The 20,528-nt window shown below is 40.4% G+C and overlaps 1 protein-coding gene across 2 annotated transcripts in view; it reads left to right on the forward strand.

The window, feature by feature from the left end:
• Window positions 1–335: 335 nt before the first annotated feature.
• Window positions 336–20,528, forward strand: part of Znf407 (zinc finger protein 407) — a 370,762-nt gene continuing 350,569 nt past the window's right edge. For both annotated transcript variants that reach the window (XM_032885607.1, XM_032885608.1), the window contains exons 1-2: window positions 336–5,260; window positions 11,379–11,493. In XM_032885607.1, the coding sequence (XP_032741498.1) occupies window positions 610–5,260; window positions 11,379–11,493 (4,766 nt within the window). In that variant the 5' untranslated portion in view covers window positions 336–609. The remainder of the gene's footprint in view (window positions 5,261–11,378; window positions 11,494–20,528) is intronic.

The raw sequence follows: 20,528 nt of genomic DNA on the forward strand, positions 1-20,528 counted from the left end.
GCTTGTGAGAGGCCAGAGAGAGGCAGCCCTCTGGGCTGCGATCACTGCTTCTCCTTTCTTCTGCGTCATAGAATGGGAGTTCACCAAATGAACTCAAAAGAACGACGTCTCTGTTTAAGAAGAAGTCAACTGAAACCTACCGTCTCAGAGAATTGAAACATGGAAACTTCTGGAAGCTGATGGAGAGTGTCCATATCTCCCCACCAAGATGCTTAGTGTTGCTTTGTGAGTCAGCAGTGGCCCACAGATTTGATTGTGACTGCGGCTGCTGCATCTCTTCCTCTTCCTCTTCCTCTTCCTCTTTTGTAGCCTGGCTTGGTGCCGTGTCACCTAGAGTGGGACCTTGATCATAAGGCAAGCATCTTGTCCTGGTTGTTGGGATTACAGGGATGAACCGCACACACAGCAAGATTGCCTATAGAATTTTAGCCTTGTAGTCAGGTTCAGTCAAGTATGAAGGATAATTTCATCATGTTTTCCTCCTCAGGTCCAGAGTAAGAGGTTTCTTTATGTTCAAAGCTTTAATACCATGTCTGTTTATTTCACAGGTTGTAAGCCCCAGTTAAATTTGACTTTGACAGAAGAAACATCATCAGAACTTGACTGAGAATGGATTCTGAGAGCAAGCATGAAAATGATGAGGATGGAAGTGTTAAGGGAGCAGAAGATCCAAGGAGTGTTCCATCCTGTGATGGCAGCTGTGGGCCTGTGTCTGACGACAGAGCAAATGCCTCTGAGAATTTTACGAGCAAAAGAATTTTTTCAGAATCATCCAACTCGGACAGTATTGCTATGGAGGAAGACAGAATTGAACGTGCTTCCAAACGACTGAGAACAGAGGCAGTGGAGTCCGAGACAAGAGAGCAGGGTGCCTGTGGGTTGGGCACTGCAGAAGTTAGTGTCCATTTGGCTGAAATGGAAAAGGAGGTCTTTCCAGCAAACCACTCAGAAGAAGGCAGAGCTCTTCCCAATGTTTCCCCCTCGTCCTGTGATTTTAGCACGTCTGATACTCTTCCTCTGAAAGTAGATGACGTGAAGAAGCCTGCTCAGGAAATGGTTGCCTTTGATCCTGAAAGACACACCCCTTTTCCTCCAGAAGAAGTGAGCATTAGTTGTAGCTTTGGAAGTGTAGAGACAGGACTCAGGTGTGGTGTGTGTGGCTGTTCATTTTCCTCTTGCTCTGCTTTGGAAAAGCATGTGGAATGTCATGTGGAACAGGGGAAGGACCGTTCCTGTTGCCACTGTAGCCACAGAGCAGAGAGCAGCTCATCTCCTCATGTGCATGCCAAACATAGTCAAGGACCACAGAAAGTCTTTTCCTGTGATCTCTGTGGCTTTCAATGTGCTGAAGAAAACCTGTTGGATGCACATTATCTTGGCAAAACACACCTTCGTCGTCAGAACCTTGCTGCTCGTGGAGGATTCGTGCAGATCTTAACAAAACAGTCTTTTCCCAAAAAAGCCTGTGTCGTGGGAACAAAAAATGTTAGAACAAAACCAAGAGCTTCTAAACCAATAGCAAGGAATGGAGATTCAAAAGGAGCAAGGAATTCTGGGAAGAAGTCTAAAGACTACAGAGCAGCCCCTTCTGAAGGCAGCGCTGGTAGTAGTGAGCTCCTAGTTGAAATGGTGCCATCCAGGAGACTCTCATCAGGGAAAGCAGGTGTAGTTGAGGAAAATGTTAGTTTTGGTGTAGCTCAGAATCCTGAAAATCAGAACAAGCAGCTAGGGGGCTTAGTAAGCTCAGAGGGTCTTTTAAATAAATCAGAACCCACTAAAAATGCCCTCCAGACAGCGCATGTCAGTATCAGTACCACCTCAAGACCGAGATCTGAGCGAAACCTTCTAATGTTGGGTAATAGCTTTCGCAGGCGAAGTGGCGCTTTTACTTTAAAGGGCCAGGCCAAGAAAAGGTTTAATCTTCTAGGAATTAATAAAAGGGGAACAAATGAAACTCAGAGGCTATATGTGAAACACTTGAGAACACAAATGAAAGCAAATGCCCAGCCAGTGCTGGAGCAGATGCAGATGGGCAAAGATGTTCAGAGTCTGTGTGTGACTACCTCAGACAACCCAGAAGTGATGCAGGACAAAACAGCCTCCGCACTGTCAGGCTTCACACGCCTGGGCTCCCTCGCAGTCAAGCCAGCTGACCACCAGCTCTCTGTGCAGTGTCCCTGTACAGAGTGTGGCCAGATAACTGCAAACAAGACAGACTTGGAGATTCATGTTCAAAAGTGCCATGTAAGAGAGGTGCAGTTTCATTGTCAGACTTGTGACTTTTCTAGTCCATCAAGGAGAGACTTGGAGGAACACTTGCACAGCAATCAGCATCAGCAAACGACACCTGTCCTCAGCTGTCAGTGTTGTCCCTTTATTTCCTTGAATGAAACAAGTCTTAGAGATCATATGAAGGAGAAGCATGGCATGGGCTTTTTCTGCACCTCTTGTAATCTGTTCTTGTCTGAGAGAGATGTAGAAGAACACAGAGCAACTGAGGCACATAATAGCTTAGTGGTTCAGCCAAAAACCGCTTCATCATTGAGTAGGGATTCTGTTTTACCTTTAAGTACTTTAGAAACTGACAACATGGCCGATTCTAGAGAAGACTCAGGGAAAGCAGCTCAGGAAGAACCTGCTGAGTCCAGGGCAAGCCATGGAACTGAGGCAAGGCATTCAAGTAAGCCTCAGTTTCAGTGTAAGAAGTGTTTTTATAAAACAAGGTCTTCCACCGTCCTTACGAGACACATAAAGCTTCGGCATGGTCAGGACTATCACTTTCTTTGTAAAGCATGTAATCTTTATTCATTGAGCAAAGAAGGGATGGAGAAGCACATTAAAAGAAGCAAACATCTTGAAAATGCTAAGAAAAACAATATTGGTCTAAGTTTTGAAGAGTGTATTGAAAGAGTATGTATAGGTGCAAATGATAAAAAGGAAGAGTCCAATGTTTCTGGAAGTGGAAGGCCCGATATTGGTGTGCGATTACAGGAGCATTCCCATTGTGAACAGAGTATGCTAACACCTAAGGAACTGCCACAGTCTGGTGTCATCAACAAAGAGGATGAATTAGGCTTAGCCAGTACTCCAAAGAGAGGGAGACCCAAAGGCAGCATTTCTCGGACTTGTTCACATTGTGGACTTTTGGCCTCTAGTATTACAAATTTGACTGTGCATATCAGGCGTAAACACAGTCACCAGTATAGTTATTTGTGCAAAGTATGTAAGTATTACACTGTCACTAAAGGAGACATGGAACGTCATTGTGCCACCAAGAAACATAAAGGACGGGTTGAAATAGAAGCAAATGGGAAACAAAGTTCAGATATAATTGTTGGCCCAGAAGGAGGTAATCTTGAAGCGTGTAGGAAGAGCACTCTAGCACTGACTGTTTCTGATGAGCAGGCTAACAAGTCAGCTAAGTCAGACGCATCTACCTTAGACAAGCCAGTAGTCGGTAATGGAGACACAGGCGATGCTGACGCTGGGAGCGCATTGCAGTCTGTAGATGGAGAAGTTAGCAGTCAGCTCGCTGATAAAAAGGGACAGATAGCTCTAGAGACAGAGGACCTTCTACAGCACGATGATGCATGCTCTCAGAGAGATGTTGCAGGCTCAAGTGACAATAAATGTCTACACTGTGAGTTCAGTGCTCACTCTGCTGCTTCGCTAGAGTTGCATGTGAAAAGGAAGCATACCAAAGAATTTGAGTTTTATTGCATGGCCTGTGATTACTATGCGGTGACTCGCAGAGAAATGACTAGACATGCTGCCACAGAGAAGCATAAAATGAAAAGGCAGTCTTACCTCAGCTCTTCTAATGTGGAAGCAGGTTCTTCAGAAATATCCAAGAGCATCACTATACCCGAGGAGGAGCATTCACAGAATTCGGAGGAATTTCAAATAAGTCCACACCAATCATCTGGTACTCTCCAATCTAAACATCCTGCAGATTGTTCTATTTTATATGATAATACTAATTTAGATATGTCTAAAGTACTCTGTGCTCCTGATTCAGTGGCAGTTGTGGCTGAGCAAGAATCTAATTTTAATGAAGATCATTCCTTTTGTGAGACCTTGCACCAGCCCCTCGCTAAGGACAGAAGTATAAAACCCAGGGAGATAGTGTCCCTTAACACTCCCTCTAACCGCAGCTCCCCAGGCTGTCTTCAAAGTGGAAACCTAGCTAGCTCTGCTGTGGATTCTGAGACTGCAAAGAGAAACCACAACCTGTCGGATGGTGTTGGTGATACAGGTGCACACTGTGAAGATGAGGGAGGCAGCTTGGGTGACAGTGAAGAAAAAGTTCTTGACAAGTCGTCCTGCCCTGGAGATCTAGATGGGGGCCATTCAGCTGAATCCATTTCCCCTGTGGTGATGAAAATACCAAGAGAACAGCTGGACCTGGATGGTGGTGGCCAGAGCAAAGTTGGGTGCGAACAGACTTCAGAAGATTTAAAAGATGTGCAAGCAAACCCTAATCTTGAGAATAAGGAAATTCTGATGAACTCACAACATGAAGCTGAAGTCATTTTGGAAGAGGATGCCCCAGCCTCTATTGGCACAGCTGAAAATAATGATGCTTATGAAACTGTCATAAGTATTGACGACAAAGGGCAAACTATGTACAGTTTTGGCAGGTTTGATTCTTCCATAATTAGAATAAAAACTGAAGATGGTGAATTGGTAGAACAGCCAGAGGAGGGTCTGATGGTGGCAGGGGGTAAAGTTAGTGAGTTGCCCCTGAAAGACTGTGCTCAGGGATTGAAGAAGAAGAAAGTTGAAGGCAGTTCTTTTGGTGAGTCCACACGAATCCGATGTGATGATTGTGGCTTCTTAGCAGATGGACTGAGTGGCCTGAATGTTCATATAGCCATGAAGCATCCCACAAAGGAGAAGCACTTTCATTGTTTACTATGTGGAAAATCATTCTACACGGAGAGCAACCTTCACCAGCATTTGGCTAGTGCTGGTCATATGAGAAATGAACAGGCCAGTGTAGAAGAGCTTCCAGAGGGTGGGGCCACCTTCAAATGTGTCAAGTGTACAGAGCCCTTTGATTCCGAACAGAACTTATTTCTGCATATTAAAGGGCAGCATGAGGAATTGCTACGGGAGGTAAATAAGTACATAGTGGAAGACACCGAGCAGATCAATCGGGAGAGAGAAGAAAACCAAGGGAATGTCTGCAAGTATTGTGGGAAGATGTGTCGGAGTAGCAATTCCATGGCCTTCCTGGCTCACATCCGGACTCATACAGGTATGTAACCCTGCAGCGAGCCTCTGGTTTCCAGTGAAGGGCAAAAGAATGATGCGGTGTGCACTTGGGGTCCAACCAAGTGTGAGCTCTACTTGATTTGCTTGTGGGCTTCCTCCTGATTCACGACGTTTGTCTGTGTGATGCTCCACTTGTATCTGAGAGGTGCTGACACTTCCGGAGGTAATTCAGCTGTAACGATCCTAAAGGCAGATTAGTAGACACATTTCTTCTGTCAAAAAGCATCAACTCATACCTTTGTAAAACTCCCATGTTTTATGGCTTTTCATTTGTTTTGTCTTAATTATTTGGCTTTCCAAAGTGTATATGTAATGACACTTTGTGGTTTTGGAGAGCATATTAAGGAAATTTTAGCCTTTAATAAAGTTCTTTTGTTTTGAGACATGCCTGAAATTTTTTACGTGTTTTGCTTGCCATGTATGTCTGTGTACCACATGCATGCAGTGCCCATGGAAGCCAGAAGAGGGCATTGGATCCCCTGGGAATCTAACCCAGGTTCTGTGGAAGAGAAACCAGGGTTTTAAACTGCCGAGCCATCTCTCCTGCCCCTTAGCAAAATTCTTTTTTTTTATTTTTTATTTTTTTTTATTTTCATGTCAAGGTTTATTTCTTCGAATTTGAGCATTATATGTATTCTAACAATTACGCAACTCTGGTGAGACAAAGTAACTTGTCAGTAGCGTAATTACATTCCAATTAAGCAGGACTCTAGTTCTCAGTGCAAATGCCAGCTCTTTCAAGGATTTGCTCTGTAACTTTTTTTTTTTTTTTTTTTGTTAACTTGAGTATTTCTTATTTACATTTCGAGTGTTATTCCCTTTCCCGGTTTACGGCCAACATCCCCCTAACCCCTTCCCCCCCCTTCTTTATGGGCATCCTCTCCCCATCCTCCCCCCATTACCACCCTCCCCCCAACAATCACATTCACTGGGTGTTCAGTCTTAGCAGGACCAAGGGCTTCCCCTTCCACTGGTGCTCTTACTAGGATATTCAATGCTACCTATGAGGTCAGAGTCCAGGGTCAGTTCATGTATAGTCTTTAGGTAGTACTTAGCAAAATTCTTAAGATATTAGTAATTTAAACATTTATTAACAGGAGTTTATATCCACAAGTGTGACTCCCAGCAGTAAGATTCTACTTTCAAGATCAGGATTTGTGAACATGGTTTCTTTAGTGTATGTTGGGATTTGTGAACATAGTTTCTTTAGTGTGTGTTGGGATTTGTGAACATGGTTTCTTTAGTATGTGTTGGAATTTGTGAACATGGTTTCTTTAGTATGTGTTGGAATTTGTGAACATGGTTTCTTTAGTGTGTGTTGGAATTTGATTTTCATTGAGGAAGCACCTGATTTAGGGTCTATACTCGGATACATTGAACATTCCATGTTAACATTTAGTTTGGGAATAGATGTTTAAAAATATATATATTTGGTGAAAAATGCATAAGCTACTGTTCTAAATTTATGTAAAAATTCAGTGCAGTGTTTCTATAAACCTGCCACACATTCTTTATTTTAAATAGACAGCTTTTCTAAATCATCGTGCTCCGCTTACACAAGCTCTGTCTGCATGGTTGAATTATGAGTGGATTTGAATAATAAATTCACATTTCAAAGAACATATTTTCATTAAAATTGTAAGGTTTATTTTACTGTACTTTTAAATAATGGCATATTATTAAATATATACTTTAAATTCACACGGTTTTTGAAACTGGTTAAACTGGTTACAAGGAGAAAGAGATAGAGCATTATCAGTAATTGAGGATGATAAAGAGAGATTCAAATTTCTCCTTGACGAAAGTAGCAGGAGAGGGCACATAGGATTAGTTGAGGTAAATGTAAGCATTTTAGTCCTTGTGTGACACTAGCACATGCTGTGGAACCGTCTCCAGAGTACGTTCTGGTGCCTATGTCTTTGCATGGTCAGTGCCTCTGTCGCTGCTTCTCACACTGTGAAATGATAGGATCTTACAGGCTGTTCTTATGCATAGAAAATATGTGTTTTCTTAGCATCTCCTCTTAAGTCAGATAAAGCTGAATAAAACTAAGAGGAAGATGCTAATGGAGCTCTTTTTAGAATTCTTTATGCAACTGTCTGGTCAAGACATGTTGCTTATAATTGATGTGTCCATTACTTGAATTCTCTTGTAATTATAGTCAATAAGTCTTGTAAATGTGTTAAAGCTCACTAAAAGCATACAAATTCAAGAATAGAGTAAGGCTAATAATTTAAAATAATCAATGTAGGCATTTCAGCACTTAATTTCCCTTGTGTGTTGATAGCTGATCATTCTTAATCCATTAAGATTTATTTAGTCGTTTACAATGCAAAATAGGTTTGCACTGGTCACTTGTGCCATTTGAAAATGTCTACCAGGTTAAGTGCAGAATGTAGTCCATTAGTCTTCCTTGACTATATGTATTAATTGCATTTAAAATCAAGTTAATGTGGATGTGAAAGTGAGGTAACTATCAATATGTGACAGAGTAACCGTACTTATATAAGTTACATCATTGATTGTAACATTTAGGAAAAGGTAGCATGCTTTTTGCCCTAGTATCTTGTGTTGCTCTTATCAGCAAGTACAGTTTTGCATGCTCGAAAGCACTGCAGAGCATAGCCTTCCTGAGTGTGGAGTGTCAGCCTTACCATGTCAAGTTTGCACAGTCACTCGTGGGGGAAGTTGGTCTCCAGATTTAATTTCATGCTGTTTTGTCCCCCTACCTCCTAGCCCTGGGATATCTTAAAGTGGACAACTCTCTGGTGCTTTGCTTTTATCTATAAAAGAGTGAGTAACACAGGGATGCTAGTCCTGCTTAGCTGGAAATGATTCCCTTTCCCAATCTGTTTTTAAATTTGGAATTTGATATATGTTTTCTGTAGCCTGACCTTATTTTTGTTGGTGTGATATAAGCAGCAGTCTTAAGAAATGAGTTTTGATTATCAAGAACTGTAGGCAGAAAGCATATCGCTTCCTGTGCATTTGTGCTATGAGCGCTCAGCTTGACTCTCTGTAACATTCCCTCTTGTAGCACACGAGTCATGGAGCAGGGTGTTAGCTCGTGTGCAGGATTCTGCATTTTATGTCACAGCACATGGGAAATATACTTAAGCCTCACGATATCTGGACACCATTCTGTTTGCATTCATAGTATTTTGGTCCCTCATCCCTTTGGAGAGTGTTTATATGTGGGCACATGTGGTGGTGTATGTAACGTCACTGAAAACTGTTAGTGCTGGGTGCCTGTGACTCGGTATGTGATGGTTTAGAAATTACATAGATCACCAAGTTAGTTTGCAGACTGAGCACCGTGGACAGGGACTGACCTCATTCACCTCTTACTCTGCACAGACTTTCCTCGAAGTTGGTGTTCAGTGTAATTGTTGGATGGGTGTGAATGACTGAGTGAAAGAATGAGTGAGTGAGATGTTCAAATGCCTAGGAAGAACCGGTTTACACGACAGTCAGCAAGCATTCATGATTTTCATGATCTGCATGGTCTACATGGTCTCTATCAACTCCATGCTCCATGATTTCCATGATCATCAGGCATGTGCATTCCTTTTCCCTCTGAGATCTGCAGGCTTCTGTCCCTCCTTGAATGCACATGTGTGCGCCTGGCAGGAAGAATGCAGCAGAGGTAACCTTTAGGTCTGAGTGTAGACACTGAGGTTTCAAGTCCTTGGATTTATTTAGTAAATCATCAGGCACCAGAAAGTTAAGGGCACCTTAGTGTTTTCTCCTCTGCATAAAATCTTATAGTCCAAATTAAAATTAAAAAAAAAATCTTCTGAGGGTAATGGTGCTCCAAGGAATAGAATTACTTAAGGTAATCCTATATGTTTTTGATACTAAAATACACCTGAAAGAAAGGCAGATTTAGGAGTATGTGATTTCATAGATTTTGTGATATAAACACGTGTAGACCCATTTTATAATGTGTATCATATGACAAGTGTAAGGACAAAATACTATCTTTAAGGAGGTAAAAGGAAAGACTGCCTTTTCCCACATTGAGGCCTAGCTCAGCTGGTCTTCGAATGCTGATGGCTTAGGAAGGACACTTGAGGACAGTCGGGATCATGAGTGTCAGCTGTGAGCTGTCTGTGCAGCAGCTTACAGAATTCCTGACTCGTGTGGGGTCCATGCACTGTACAGTGAGCCCTGAGACTTAAGGAAGGACCTTCTCAGAGCTGTGCCCAGTAAATTAAAAGCACAGGCCTTTCGGTGCCACTCACTGTGGCATTAGTGTCACCTGAGCAGCCCTAGTCAGACTTTGGGAGCTGTCAGAGCCACCAGGTGTTTATATCTGTATCTCCAAGTCGTCGTGGGAATAAATGTTGGGGGAGTTTCATCCTTTTTTTTTTAGGTCTCAATACTATCGTTTATTAATAATTTCCAAGTTGTCCTTGAAAAATCACTAGAAGTGAAACCACAGGCAGATTGATTCTTACTTCTCCAGAATTCCATTATGGAATTCTGTCTCTCATATGTTTCAGAGTGCTGATAGGCTTAACTTTATGTGGATCATTTAAATACATTATTAAAAAATAGTTTTCAAAGTGATTGCTAGAATGTAATTGTTGCAAGTTAGAACTCCGCCCTGCTTTTGATATTCAAACATGCAAGTCTTACTAGATAGAGCCATTCAGGTGTTGGACATGTTTTACACCCATTTTAACCATAGAATCGAAGCATCATGAAACCTGCTTCATGGTCACTGGACAGGGCAGTACTCAGCCATGCCTGCTTTGAGTGCTGTTCACCTCTTTTAAATTTATGTTGGAAGGTTAAAATTAAATGCGTCACATTTTTGATCACCTTTGAGAACTAAATTCAAATTTAAGAGAGTAATTTATTTTTTTTCTTGCATGCTTTAGTTTCAAGCATCCCCTGCCCCCCCCCAAACAAAAAAATAAAAATCCAGAAAGGTTCACAGATCAAAGATTGAAACTTTATTTTAATCTGTACTCGTAACTTTTGAAATTCACATGTTTCATACTCTTACCATATTGGAGGAGTTAATTCCCAAATTACATACTAATCATGATACAGAAACATTGTAATGATTTTAAGTTGTGGTCCTTATTTTTTTTATTTCTTTTCAAGATGTGGTAGTACTTAGAAAGTTGGAAGACAGCCTGTGCATGTTTTTAAGAGATTGTTATTTCTTATTGATGTGGGGCTGATTAATAAATGCTGCCTTTCCCAGCACTCATAGCAGCACTAGCAACTCTTAAACTCTTTACTTTTTTTTGGAGTGTAGTTTGATCTTACTCCTTTCTAGTTAATTAATTAAAACATGTTGTTGTTGTTACTGATCCTCTTGTGTTGAAGTATTTGTTAGTGAACTCAGTAACCAAGATGTTGACCCTTGTGGTTTGTGAAGTCACTGCAGACTGTGGCATGATGGCAAGAGCAAGGCAGTTATGTGTGTGCATTCGTGTCTGTGAGGATGTAGTGACGTTTAATAGAGTGGCTCATTGAAGTCATGGTCAGATGTCTGTACTACTGTTTTTGTGCAAATGAACTCAAAGCCGGAGAAATCTGAGGAAACTGGGTGGTCACTGAGAAATAAAGGCCAGCAATACACTTTGTACCTACCAGTGACTTTGTTTATATTTGTGTTTTTAAAATGTTTCTTATTATTACATAGAATACTTCAAGAAATATTTTTGTGAGTTGTATTAAAAATATTTCACATTAGCTCATTTAATGTCCAATGGCATTCAACTTTTGGCTTTGAATCTTAGAGATGTAATTGAGAATTGGGAAGACTCACTAAAACATTAAGACTCTAGGTGAGGGGGTTGGGGATTTAGCTCAGCGGTAGAGCACTTGCCTAGGGAGCGCAAGGCCCTGGGTTCGGTCCCCAGCTCCGAAAAAAAGAAAAAAAAAAAAAAGACTCTAGGTGAGATAAGCATGGCATCAAGAGGTTAACAAATGAATGCATGTATTCCGTTTTGGGGACAGCAGTTCTCAACTAGATTGAAGGTAGTATTACTTAAGATTTAGCTTGCTTTCCGCAGTTAAAAAAATCTTAATAGTAATGTGTGATTCAAGTCCAAATCTTACTTTATGTTAAATTTACTCAGGATCAAAACCATTCAAGTGCAAGATATGCCATTTTGCAACAGCTCAGCTTGGAGATGCCAGAAACCATGTGAAAAGGCACCTTGGGATGAGGGAGTACAAGTGTCACGTCTGTGGGTGAGTAAATACAGCCCCTCTGCTGTGTGAGCCAGCAGCCGTGTGCGGGATAGCTATTGTTTGAGAACTCAAAACCGATATGAGTAAGAGTGGCGAAAATTATGTGTGCGTATCCTCCTTTCCATTGTTATGGTAAATTCCTTAAATACAGTTATGACATTCTTCTCCCACTTCTAATCCTGTGCTGAAGATGAGCAATTTTATGGGCTACAAGGTCAATTTGAACCTGTAATCTGTAAATTGACTAAATTATAGGATGTTCATTCACATTGCCAGAGAGAACTATAAATTCCATTTAAAGACAAAAATTCCCCCAGATAATATAGCTTTGGAGTGCATATGTATGTTTTTTCCTTCTGCTATACTGCCTTAATTTTAATTATATTAATGGTTCTTTGGATCCATTGGACATATTCTACAAGGAAAAACAAAAGATTTAATTTCAGATGCCTGGTTACTGATCATTTGAGGGGTGATGTGGTAAAGCAGTGTGTAATATATTTTTGTGTCATGTGATTTCAAAACTAGTTTCCTTTTTTAGTTCATGATTCTTTGTAGAGTCATTCACAATGTTTAATTGTCATTCAGATATGTTACATTTAATAGAAAGCACTGAGGTACCTTAATCTAAAACTAATTAATTTAACAGAAATGTTTAAAAGGTTTTAAAATGCTGTGACATATATGGTGTATCACAGGACATTCAGAGGTGGATTTTAATACTCTCCTTCTTATTAACATATATCTTAATGTTATTATGCTAGAGAAATTAACTAATAAGTACATCATATAAAATACTTTATGTGAAACTCAGGAAATCTGCACTTCATGGTCCAATTAAATTATGCAGCATGCACTGTTATGCTTCTGTAGAGGCCTTCAGGTTCCCACGAACTTGTAAATAGTCTCCAAGTCAGGAACAGTTCTGCCTTTTATTGCACAGTACATTTTCCCGGAATACAGTTTCATTTTTTGACCCTTAAGACATTTTTATAAATAACTTTGCAAGCAGTTTTATCAGCCATGGTCTGTGATTTATTCATTGGCCAAATTGACGGTTCAGTGACTTGCAGTAAAGTGAATGAAGATGGACCTTTGCCCTGGAGCCACTCCTGATCAGTCGGAGAGTGAGTTTTGTTACTACTGAGTTACCTGCTGGGGTCAAGTCCCAAACGGTCCATTTTAATTTCTATAGGTCTTGTAGTTTTAAAAGATATTTCACTTGCTGTTGTTGTTCTGTGAGTTATAGGAGATGACCATGACTGCAGGGAAAATGTGCCATTAGGAAGCAGGACGCAGTTTCTTCCCATTTGTGAAAATAAGTAACACTTTTTATTTTGCACATTAGGTTAGTTGAAACTTAATTTTTATCCACTTTTTAATGTAGGGAAATAATATTGGAAAGAGAAAAAGAATCTTTTCCAGAGAATCATATTTTATATGCGTAGTATCAGAAACAGTTTATAATTAATTGACTTTAAATGTATAATTTGAACAACATACCTTTTCTTAGCGATTGCTTACCGCACACAGATGAAATGCACTAGTAGCTCATATTTTTGATCACCAGGATGTAGAGTGTAAGTAAATACGAGTATATTGAATCTTATGTTTGCGACACTGTAGCAGACATCTTATGTTGCTTCATTGTAGTGTGTGTCTGTGTCTGTGTGTGTCTGTGTGTGAAGGGTATGTGGATAAAACATAATGAATTTTAGTATTTGACTTTTAGACTGTGGTTAGGCTTTAAATTACACCTCCTGTATAATTTTAATTCTCTTCCTTTCTAAAAATAAGTCCAGTCTAAAGTCACACATATAATGTGGTAGGGTCTAGAGCCTTACAGTAAAGCCAGAGGCTCTGAAAGGTCAGAGAGCTGAGGGGGATTGATCAGTAAGGTTGAATGGAGCAGTAATGAACCAGACAATTTGATTTGCATGAAGTGGTGTCTTTGGTTGTTTATGTTTTGTGTGTTAGGTGCAGGAGAGTAACATAAAAGTTAAAGTGGAAAACAAAACAGAAAGTCGGGACTGGTTCTTACTCCCAACAGTGGAGAGCATTAGTACATTGACATTGCTGACAGTATCACTTCATTACCACTGATGGCTAAATAGTCTCACACATGCTCAGTGGACCCATTAGTTCCCGAACATAAGCAGGCCAGGCTGCATTTCTTCATTAGCTCTAATTGCTGTAAATTTTACCTTTTACAGAATCATGCTTTAAAAGGTGAAGTGATCTTTCAGGAACATTAGTTCTATGATTTTGTCACAAACAGAAGGTCCTGTACTGTTTTCTTTTCTCCAGTAGTTAATATCTTAGTCTCAGTCTTCTGAAATTTTATTAATGACCTCTTCCTTATTTAGTTATAAGTAGTTATTTCTCAAATAGGCCTGGTTGAATAATGCACAAAACAATGAGGTAGGAGCATTTTTTTAATTAACTGTTATAAAACTGAACTTCTTTTTGCAGTATCCTCATAGTTTTCTTATGGTGAAATTTAAGAAAATGATATATTCTATTGAATAACTTCAATAGTGTAGCAGGTTACTTGTAATTATTTGGCTGCTTTTTCTTGGCTTTCTGTAGGAAGATTGTAGGTCCATGTGAACTATGTGTCTTAGAGTTTACAGTAAGATGTCATTGTGTAATTCTGAATTGTTAACTTCCACATAAAAATCGTCTTTGAAATTGCTGCATCTGTACTTAACGTTGCTTTTAGCTTTTTGAATCTTTAAGATCAATAATTTGAAGGTGGTCTCTTCCTTATCCTCTGCTGGCAGATGTTGGCCATGGTAGAGCAGGGTTTAAATTACCTTGACAGAGAATGAGTTGAAAGCTTGGTTCCCATTGTCTGGCTCTATTTAGGATTAGTGCTGTGTGTGGGCAAGGTTTATCTTTTTATATCGTGCACACATTGCTGCACATTTTGTATTTTAAGGAGCAGATCATGAATATAAAGTCAATAAAGTTTTTGTTACTCTGAGATCCAGAAGAGCAGATTTTTGTTTGTTGACTTGTATAGCTGCTTTGGAAATAATAATAATAATAACAATAATAATAATTATTATTATTTAAAAGTGTTTATTTTATTTTATGCACATGAGTGTAGGCCGAGCGTTCTTGGCTCCTGGTACCTGTGAGGTTAGACGATGCTTCAGATCTTCTGGAATCGGAGTTAAGGATGATTGTAAATTATCATGTGGGAGATGGGAATTCAAACCTGGTCCTCTGTAAAGAAAGCAGCATGTATTCTTAACCTCAAGGCCATCTCTCTAGCCCTCATTTTAAAAATTATTTTTTATTTTATGTGTATGTGTGTGTGTCTGCCTGTACGTATGTGGATGTTGTGCATGCCCGTTGCCTGTGGAGGCCAGAAGGGGGTGTCGGACACCCAATAGCTGGAGTTATAGATGCTCGTGAGCCTCCATGTGGGTGCTGGGGATCAAACCCAGGGCCTTTGCAAGAGTAGCCAGTGCTCTTAAGCCCTCAACCACATCTCTGGTTCTAGGAGATCTTCTGAATAGTATTTTTCTTACATGTAAGTATGATTAGGAGAAGAATTTTACAGAGTGCAGGGATATTTGTATCCAGGTTCTTGGTGTGTAGTTGACATATGAAAGTCTGCTGCCAGTTTGATAGTGCTCCTAGTGGGGGCAGTTTGTTAGTGCTCCTAGTGGGGGCAGTTTGTTAGTGCTCCTAGTGGGGGCAGTTTGATAGTGCTCCTAGTGGGGGCAGTTTGATAGTGCTCCTAGTGGGGGCAAAGTAAACATCGCCATGCAAAAGCTGAGTTTTAGTTACCAAAGTTTTGGCTTTAAAATAGTCCAGACACATCTTTTTCATTAAAGTCACGATCCTCTCTGTCTTTACTTATTTTAGTTGTGAAGAATGTGAAAGCTCTCAACCCTCAAAAGTCATTCTACATGTTTTGCTAGTTTTTTAAAAAAAATTCTGGATGTTGGGATTTGGGACGCAGCTTAGTGGTAGAACTCTGTCTAACACGTACGAGGCCCCAGACAGTTCTCAGCCTACACACCACACTTGTTCATAAGCCCTTGTGCATTGTGTCCTAAATGCTAGTATTGTTCACCGTTCGGTGTAAGTCTTACTTTGTTTCATTTGCTGCCTTTGATGGCTTTTATTCTTCAGTTGGAGTTGCTCTCCCTGTTCATGGATGGGAGAGTGAGTTATAAGTGATGTAGTGACACCTCCTGCAACCGGCCCTCCTGGTTCCTAATTACCCCTCTCCTTCCGTTCATTATCTTTCTGCTCTGTGCTGTCTGCGTCTTTTCTATTACTGTGGTTTTATTCATTGCTTCTCATCTAGGTTGTCTTCTGTAGCATGCAGTAGCACAACATCTACTTCCATTACCACGTGGATTTCATTCTTGTTAAGATTTACCTTCTGATAAAAGACTGCTTATCCAGTCTTACTCTCCTATTCTGGTATTCAACCCCTGCCTCATTTCCTTGTTTTATTCTCCCTGTGGGTAAGTGTTACTGTAAATGATGTTAACCCCTCCCCCTTCCCTCTATCCCATCCCCCTCTGTTCTTCATCTGCTGATAATTTATTGTACGCACATGTAGTTGGCCGTGTGTATGTAGTAGGGAAAAGAAAGTGCCTAAAACTGGTGCTGGGGTAAAATTGATCAAGATAGGTTATTGTTATATTGCAATACTAATTATCTTAGAACAATTGTAGAAAGCTTACAGTAGACCCAAGAAATGATGCCTAAATTTTCTGTGTCATTTTTCAGTAACATAAACCCAGTACATGTGAATTAGGGACCATGTTACTTACTGGTAGAGTTTCTTGTGTTGAATCTTGATTGATAGATATGGAGTTAGTTAAATAGTTGAATAGGATTTACCTAATCAAGAGAGAGTAAGAACATTTTCCAAATATTTCACTCAGCTTATGAGAAGATTCCACAAAAAATTTAAATTGTACATCAGTATGCTTAGGAAATGTTTATTGCTAGTTGATTTAGGAAACCTTAAATAGAAAGTTACTAATGCAGTTAACCGTGTGTGTGTGTGTGTGTGTGTGTGTGTGTGTGTGTGTGTGATTACCTAGTTTTTGTGCATTAGAGGGATCTCTATGTAGATGATTATAATGTCACTTTCTGACCTTTGCAGCTTGAATAATTGTAAATCATTGCTTCATAACGTGTCAGAGAATGTCTGTACTAGGCAATTAAATGGCAGAATATAATAGACCAAATTATTGCCTGTCATGTTTTCAACAACACAGTTAGTATTTGAGTTACACTTAATCATTACGTGCATTAGCAACTTCATTGGAATCCAGCTTCAGGCTGAGCATGAAATACATTACATTATTTAAACCTCTAATGGTACAAGTCATTTATTTGTGTTGAAGTGTACAACATGCAGAGTTTCATAAAGCAAGGAACACTTGAGAGCTTAATTTATCCAAATCAAAGTCTAAATGCAGATAAACACAAGTGGCAAAAATTAGTAATTTTTATAGGCTGGAAATATTTAAAAATACATGGTTGTGGGTAATTGTAGGCAGCAGGAATAAGTTAAAATCACTATTTTTAGTCTGCTCGAGAGCTAAAGCTGTGTGTACCTAAATCATTAAAAGTCACAGAATTGCATTCGAGCTGAACAATTAATCACACCCATCATATCTACAGATGTATTCAAATAAAATAAGTATTTGCTTCAGCTGGTTGTTCTGGTTAGAAACAGACAAGTTGGTTTTGTGCTGTCGCGGTGTGTTTCTTCTCTAGCAGTGTAAACTATGGCACCTCTCATTTTTGTACAGAAGACTTAATCAACAGTAGCACATTCATTACAAAGAGGCATTGTTGTTTTCTACACAACATTTTATTGCTTTTAGTTTCACTGTGCTTTTGTTTCTCTTTTGAAATTTAAAAATGCTGGGCAACAAATACTCTGTCTTTTCTATCATTTAACATGAAATGAATCATTTACCTTTCTGGTGGTAAAATCCTTTAAATACCTTTCAAATTATCAGTATTTTCTACATTGTTTTATAATGCAACTTACTCTATGGTTTGCAAACCTAAGCAGTATTTTACTTATAATATTGAAATAGCAAACATTGTCCTAGAACTCTCCCTTGTTTTCCACTGAAATGTTTGGCTCTTCAGGAGAGACTTGGGGTAAGACACTGATGTAGAAAGAGAAGAAGGTTCCTCCTAGTGTCTCCTCACAGTGATGGGGAGCTTCAGAGCCACCAATACACCTTTCCTTCTGCACGGCCACATGGTCCTTGTTTTTCCCATGGTAGGTACGTTCATGGACTTATTCCAAGGACACCAAGTGTGGTTAACCTATATAACGAAATAGAGATAAAAATAAGCATTTTTCCATGTTGGTTGTAGTTGAAAATATCGGCTCTGTTCCTCTCTTGTGGAATAGTCCTGCCCACTGTCCTGATTCTCTATTTAATCTCCTGGGGATTAAAATTCACACTGGGGTCGAGGTGTTTAAGTGCCCTATTATCACAGCAGCCCTAGGAGCAGTCGCTTTCTTGCTTTTGTCACCTGTTCTGTGACTGCTTTTCCTTAAATCCACTTCCCCTTGTTGATCTCTGTTTCCTAAACTCTTTTCTCTGCTAGTTTCCTGATGTGCCAGGAACTGCTTGAACACAGGTGTTGGAAATGTTAGTAGAAGGGACACTTTGCTATTAACCGATTCTCCAATCTTCCCTCCTGTGGTAGATTCCTATGAGTTTCTTTGTGCAAGCATGGTGGCAGACTTGTGTCTTGGCCTTGTGCTCACAAGCTCCTGGGAGGGAAGACCTGAGAAGAGAACAGATTATGCTGTAAAAGCCACTCCACGGGGAGCCAGGCTGAAGGGGACCTCCAACTGTTGAGGAATATAAAAGTCTTCCTACAGACCCCGCTGTGGAAAAGTTGAGTCTTAAAGTTAGTTGAGGAGTTTTCATAAGTTTTTAACAGAGTTACCTAAGGAGTGTAGGAGCAAAGGTAGAGACGAGTTGAATAGCACGGCTTGGTAAGAGTTCTGTAGAAGCCCTCTTATATGTGCCCGTGAAAGGAGGACATACTGCAGAGCTGTGCTTGGACACTAGCATTTGCCAGTGCTTGGTGGGTTTAGCGCCAAGACAGTGTCTTCCTCAAATAGGGAAAACTCAGTTCCAGATCTAGCCAGGTCTTCTTGGCTAACTCAGCGTTTGCTTCTGCAGTAGGTAGTACTGGATATGCTTGTCGGGCAGAGGAAAAGGGCTGTGCCATATATATGCCAATGAGAGCTGGCTGTGTTCAGGAAGGGAAACTAAGTCGACACTGCCTGAGGTGTGATATAAAGCCAGGTGGACAGTTGCAGGGGTGGGCGTTTCTCAGAGATGTTCCCTGCTCTTATGTGGAGAGTTAGCTCTTTTTCTGCCTGCCTACCAGTCCACCCCCTCCCCCACCCCTCCTTTCTTCCCTTTGCTCTCCTAAAAACCTGTATGACTTGGCAGTTTATGGAAGGAGAAGGAAGAAGAGAAGGGAGTGTCTAGGGAGGTGGGAAGTAAATTATTGTTCAGAATCTTGGGGCATGGGAATTGGTCAAACAGTTATTTTAAGAGAATTTCACTATTTATAATTTTAATTAGGGAACCATTGATTTTTGGATAATTATAATGAAACAGATTGATATCTGTTCCTTATAGCTTAGTGCAAGGTAATTACAGATAATGAGAAGGACATATGGTGATACAGCCATACTCTCCACGTTTACATTCAACAGGAAAGATGGGTGCTGGGATTGTGTTTTCACACTAGAACGAGCTACATGTGCAGTACTGCCGGGGGCAGCAAGCCATTCCTTTGTAAAGGTATATACGCTTTAATAACGTACTTCGCTGGATGTGGTGGTGCATGCCTTTGATTCCAGTACTCGGGTTGCAGAAGCAGGCAAATCTCTGAATTTGAGGCCAACCTGATTCACAAAGCAAGTTCTAGGCTACACAGGGCTACACAGAGAAACCCTTTCTCAACAAAACAACAAGTGGTTGTCTCTTACTCCTTACTTTTCAGATCCTTTTTTCCATTTCAAACTATTTACACATTTTATGTTTTTAAAAAATTGTTCTATGATAATCTTTTTTCCACTCCTTGAGATTCTTTCTCCTCTGGTTGCCACTGGGGTTAGCCTTATGCCAGGGCCATTGTATCAAGCAGTAGATACTCTGCTAGTGTTTGTTTGTTTGTTTGTTTGTTTGTTTGTTTCTTTCTTTCTTTTTTATTTACTTGAGTATTACTTATTTACATTTCCAGTGTTATTCCCTTTCCCGGTTTCCGGGCCAACATCCCTCTAACCCCTCCCCCTCTCCTTCTTTATGGGTGTTCCCCTTCCCATCCTCCCCCCATTGCCGCCCTCCCCCCAACAATCACGTTCACTGGGGGTTCAGTCTTGGCAAGACCAAGGGCTTCCCCTTCCACTGGTGCTCTTACTAGGATATTCATTGCTACCTATGAGGTCAGAGTCCAGGGTCAGTCCATGTATAGTCTTTAGGTAGTGAAGCTCTGGTTGCTTGGCATTGTTGTTCATATGGGGTCTCGAGCCCCTTCAAGCTCTTCCAGTTCTTTCTCTGATTCCTTCAACGGGGGTCCCGTTCTCAGTTCAGTGGTTTGCTGCTGGCATACGCCTCTGTGTTTGCTGTATTCTGGCTGTGTCTCTCAGGAGAGATCTACATCCGGCTCCTGTTGGCCTGCTGCTAGTGTTTCTTAATGCAACCGTCTAGACAGACGACTGTCACAAAGTTATTTTGTTTTTGTTTACAATTCTCACTATGTTTCAAAAAGTATTATTTACCAGAGGGCTTAGAGAATATGGTGAACTGAAAGGGTGGTTTGAAGACCTTTTAAAGGGTTGATTTGTATCATAGTTATGATTTCAGTTTTCCGTGTGGTTCACAGGACTCTAGAATATTCTTCTCAGTCTGGCTAAATGTAAGCTCCTTCCTGAACTGTTTTAGAAGTGCTTTTGTAAACTTGTAAGCGCAGTGGATGCAGATGGTCCTGTGGTATTACTG

The sequence above is a fragment of the Rattus rattus genome, chromosome 15 (assembly GCF_011064425.1).
Source record: "Rattus rattus isolate New Zealand chromosome 15, Rrattus_CSIRO_v1, whole genome shotgun sequence".
NCBI lineage: Eukaryota > Metazoa > Chordata > Mammalia > Rodentia > Muridae > Rattus > Rattus rattus.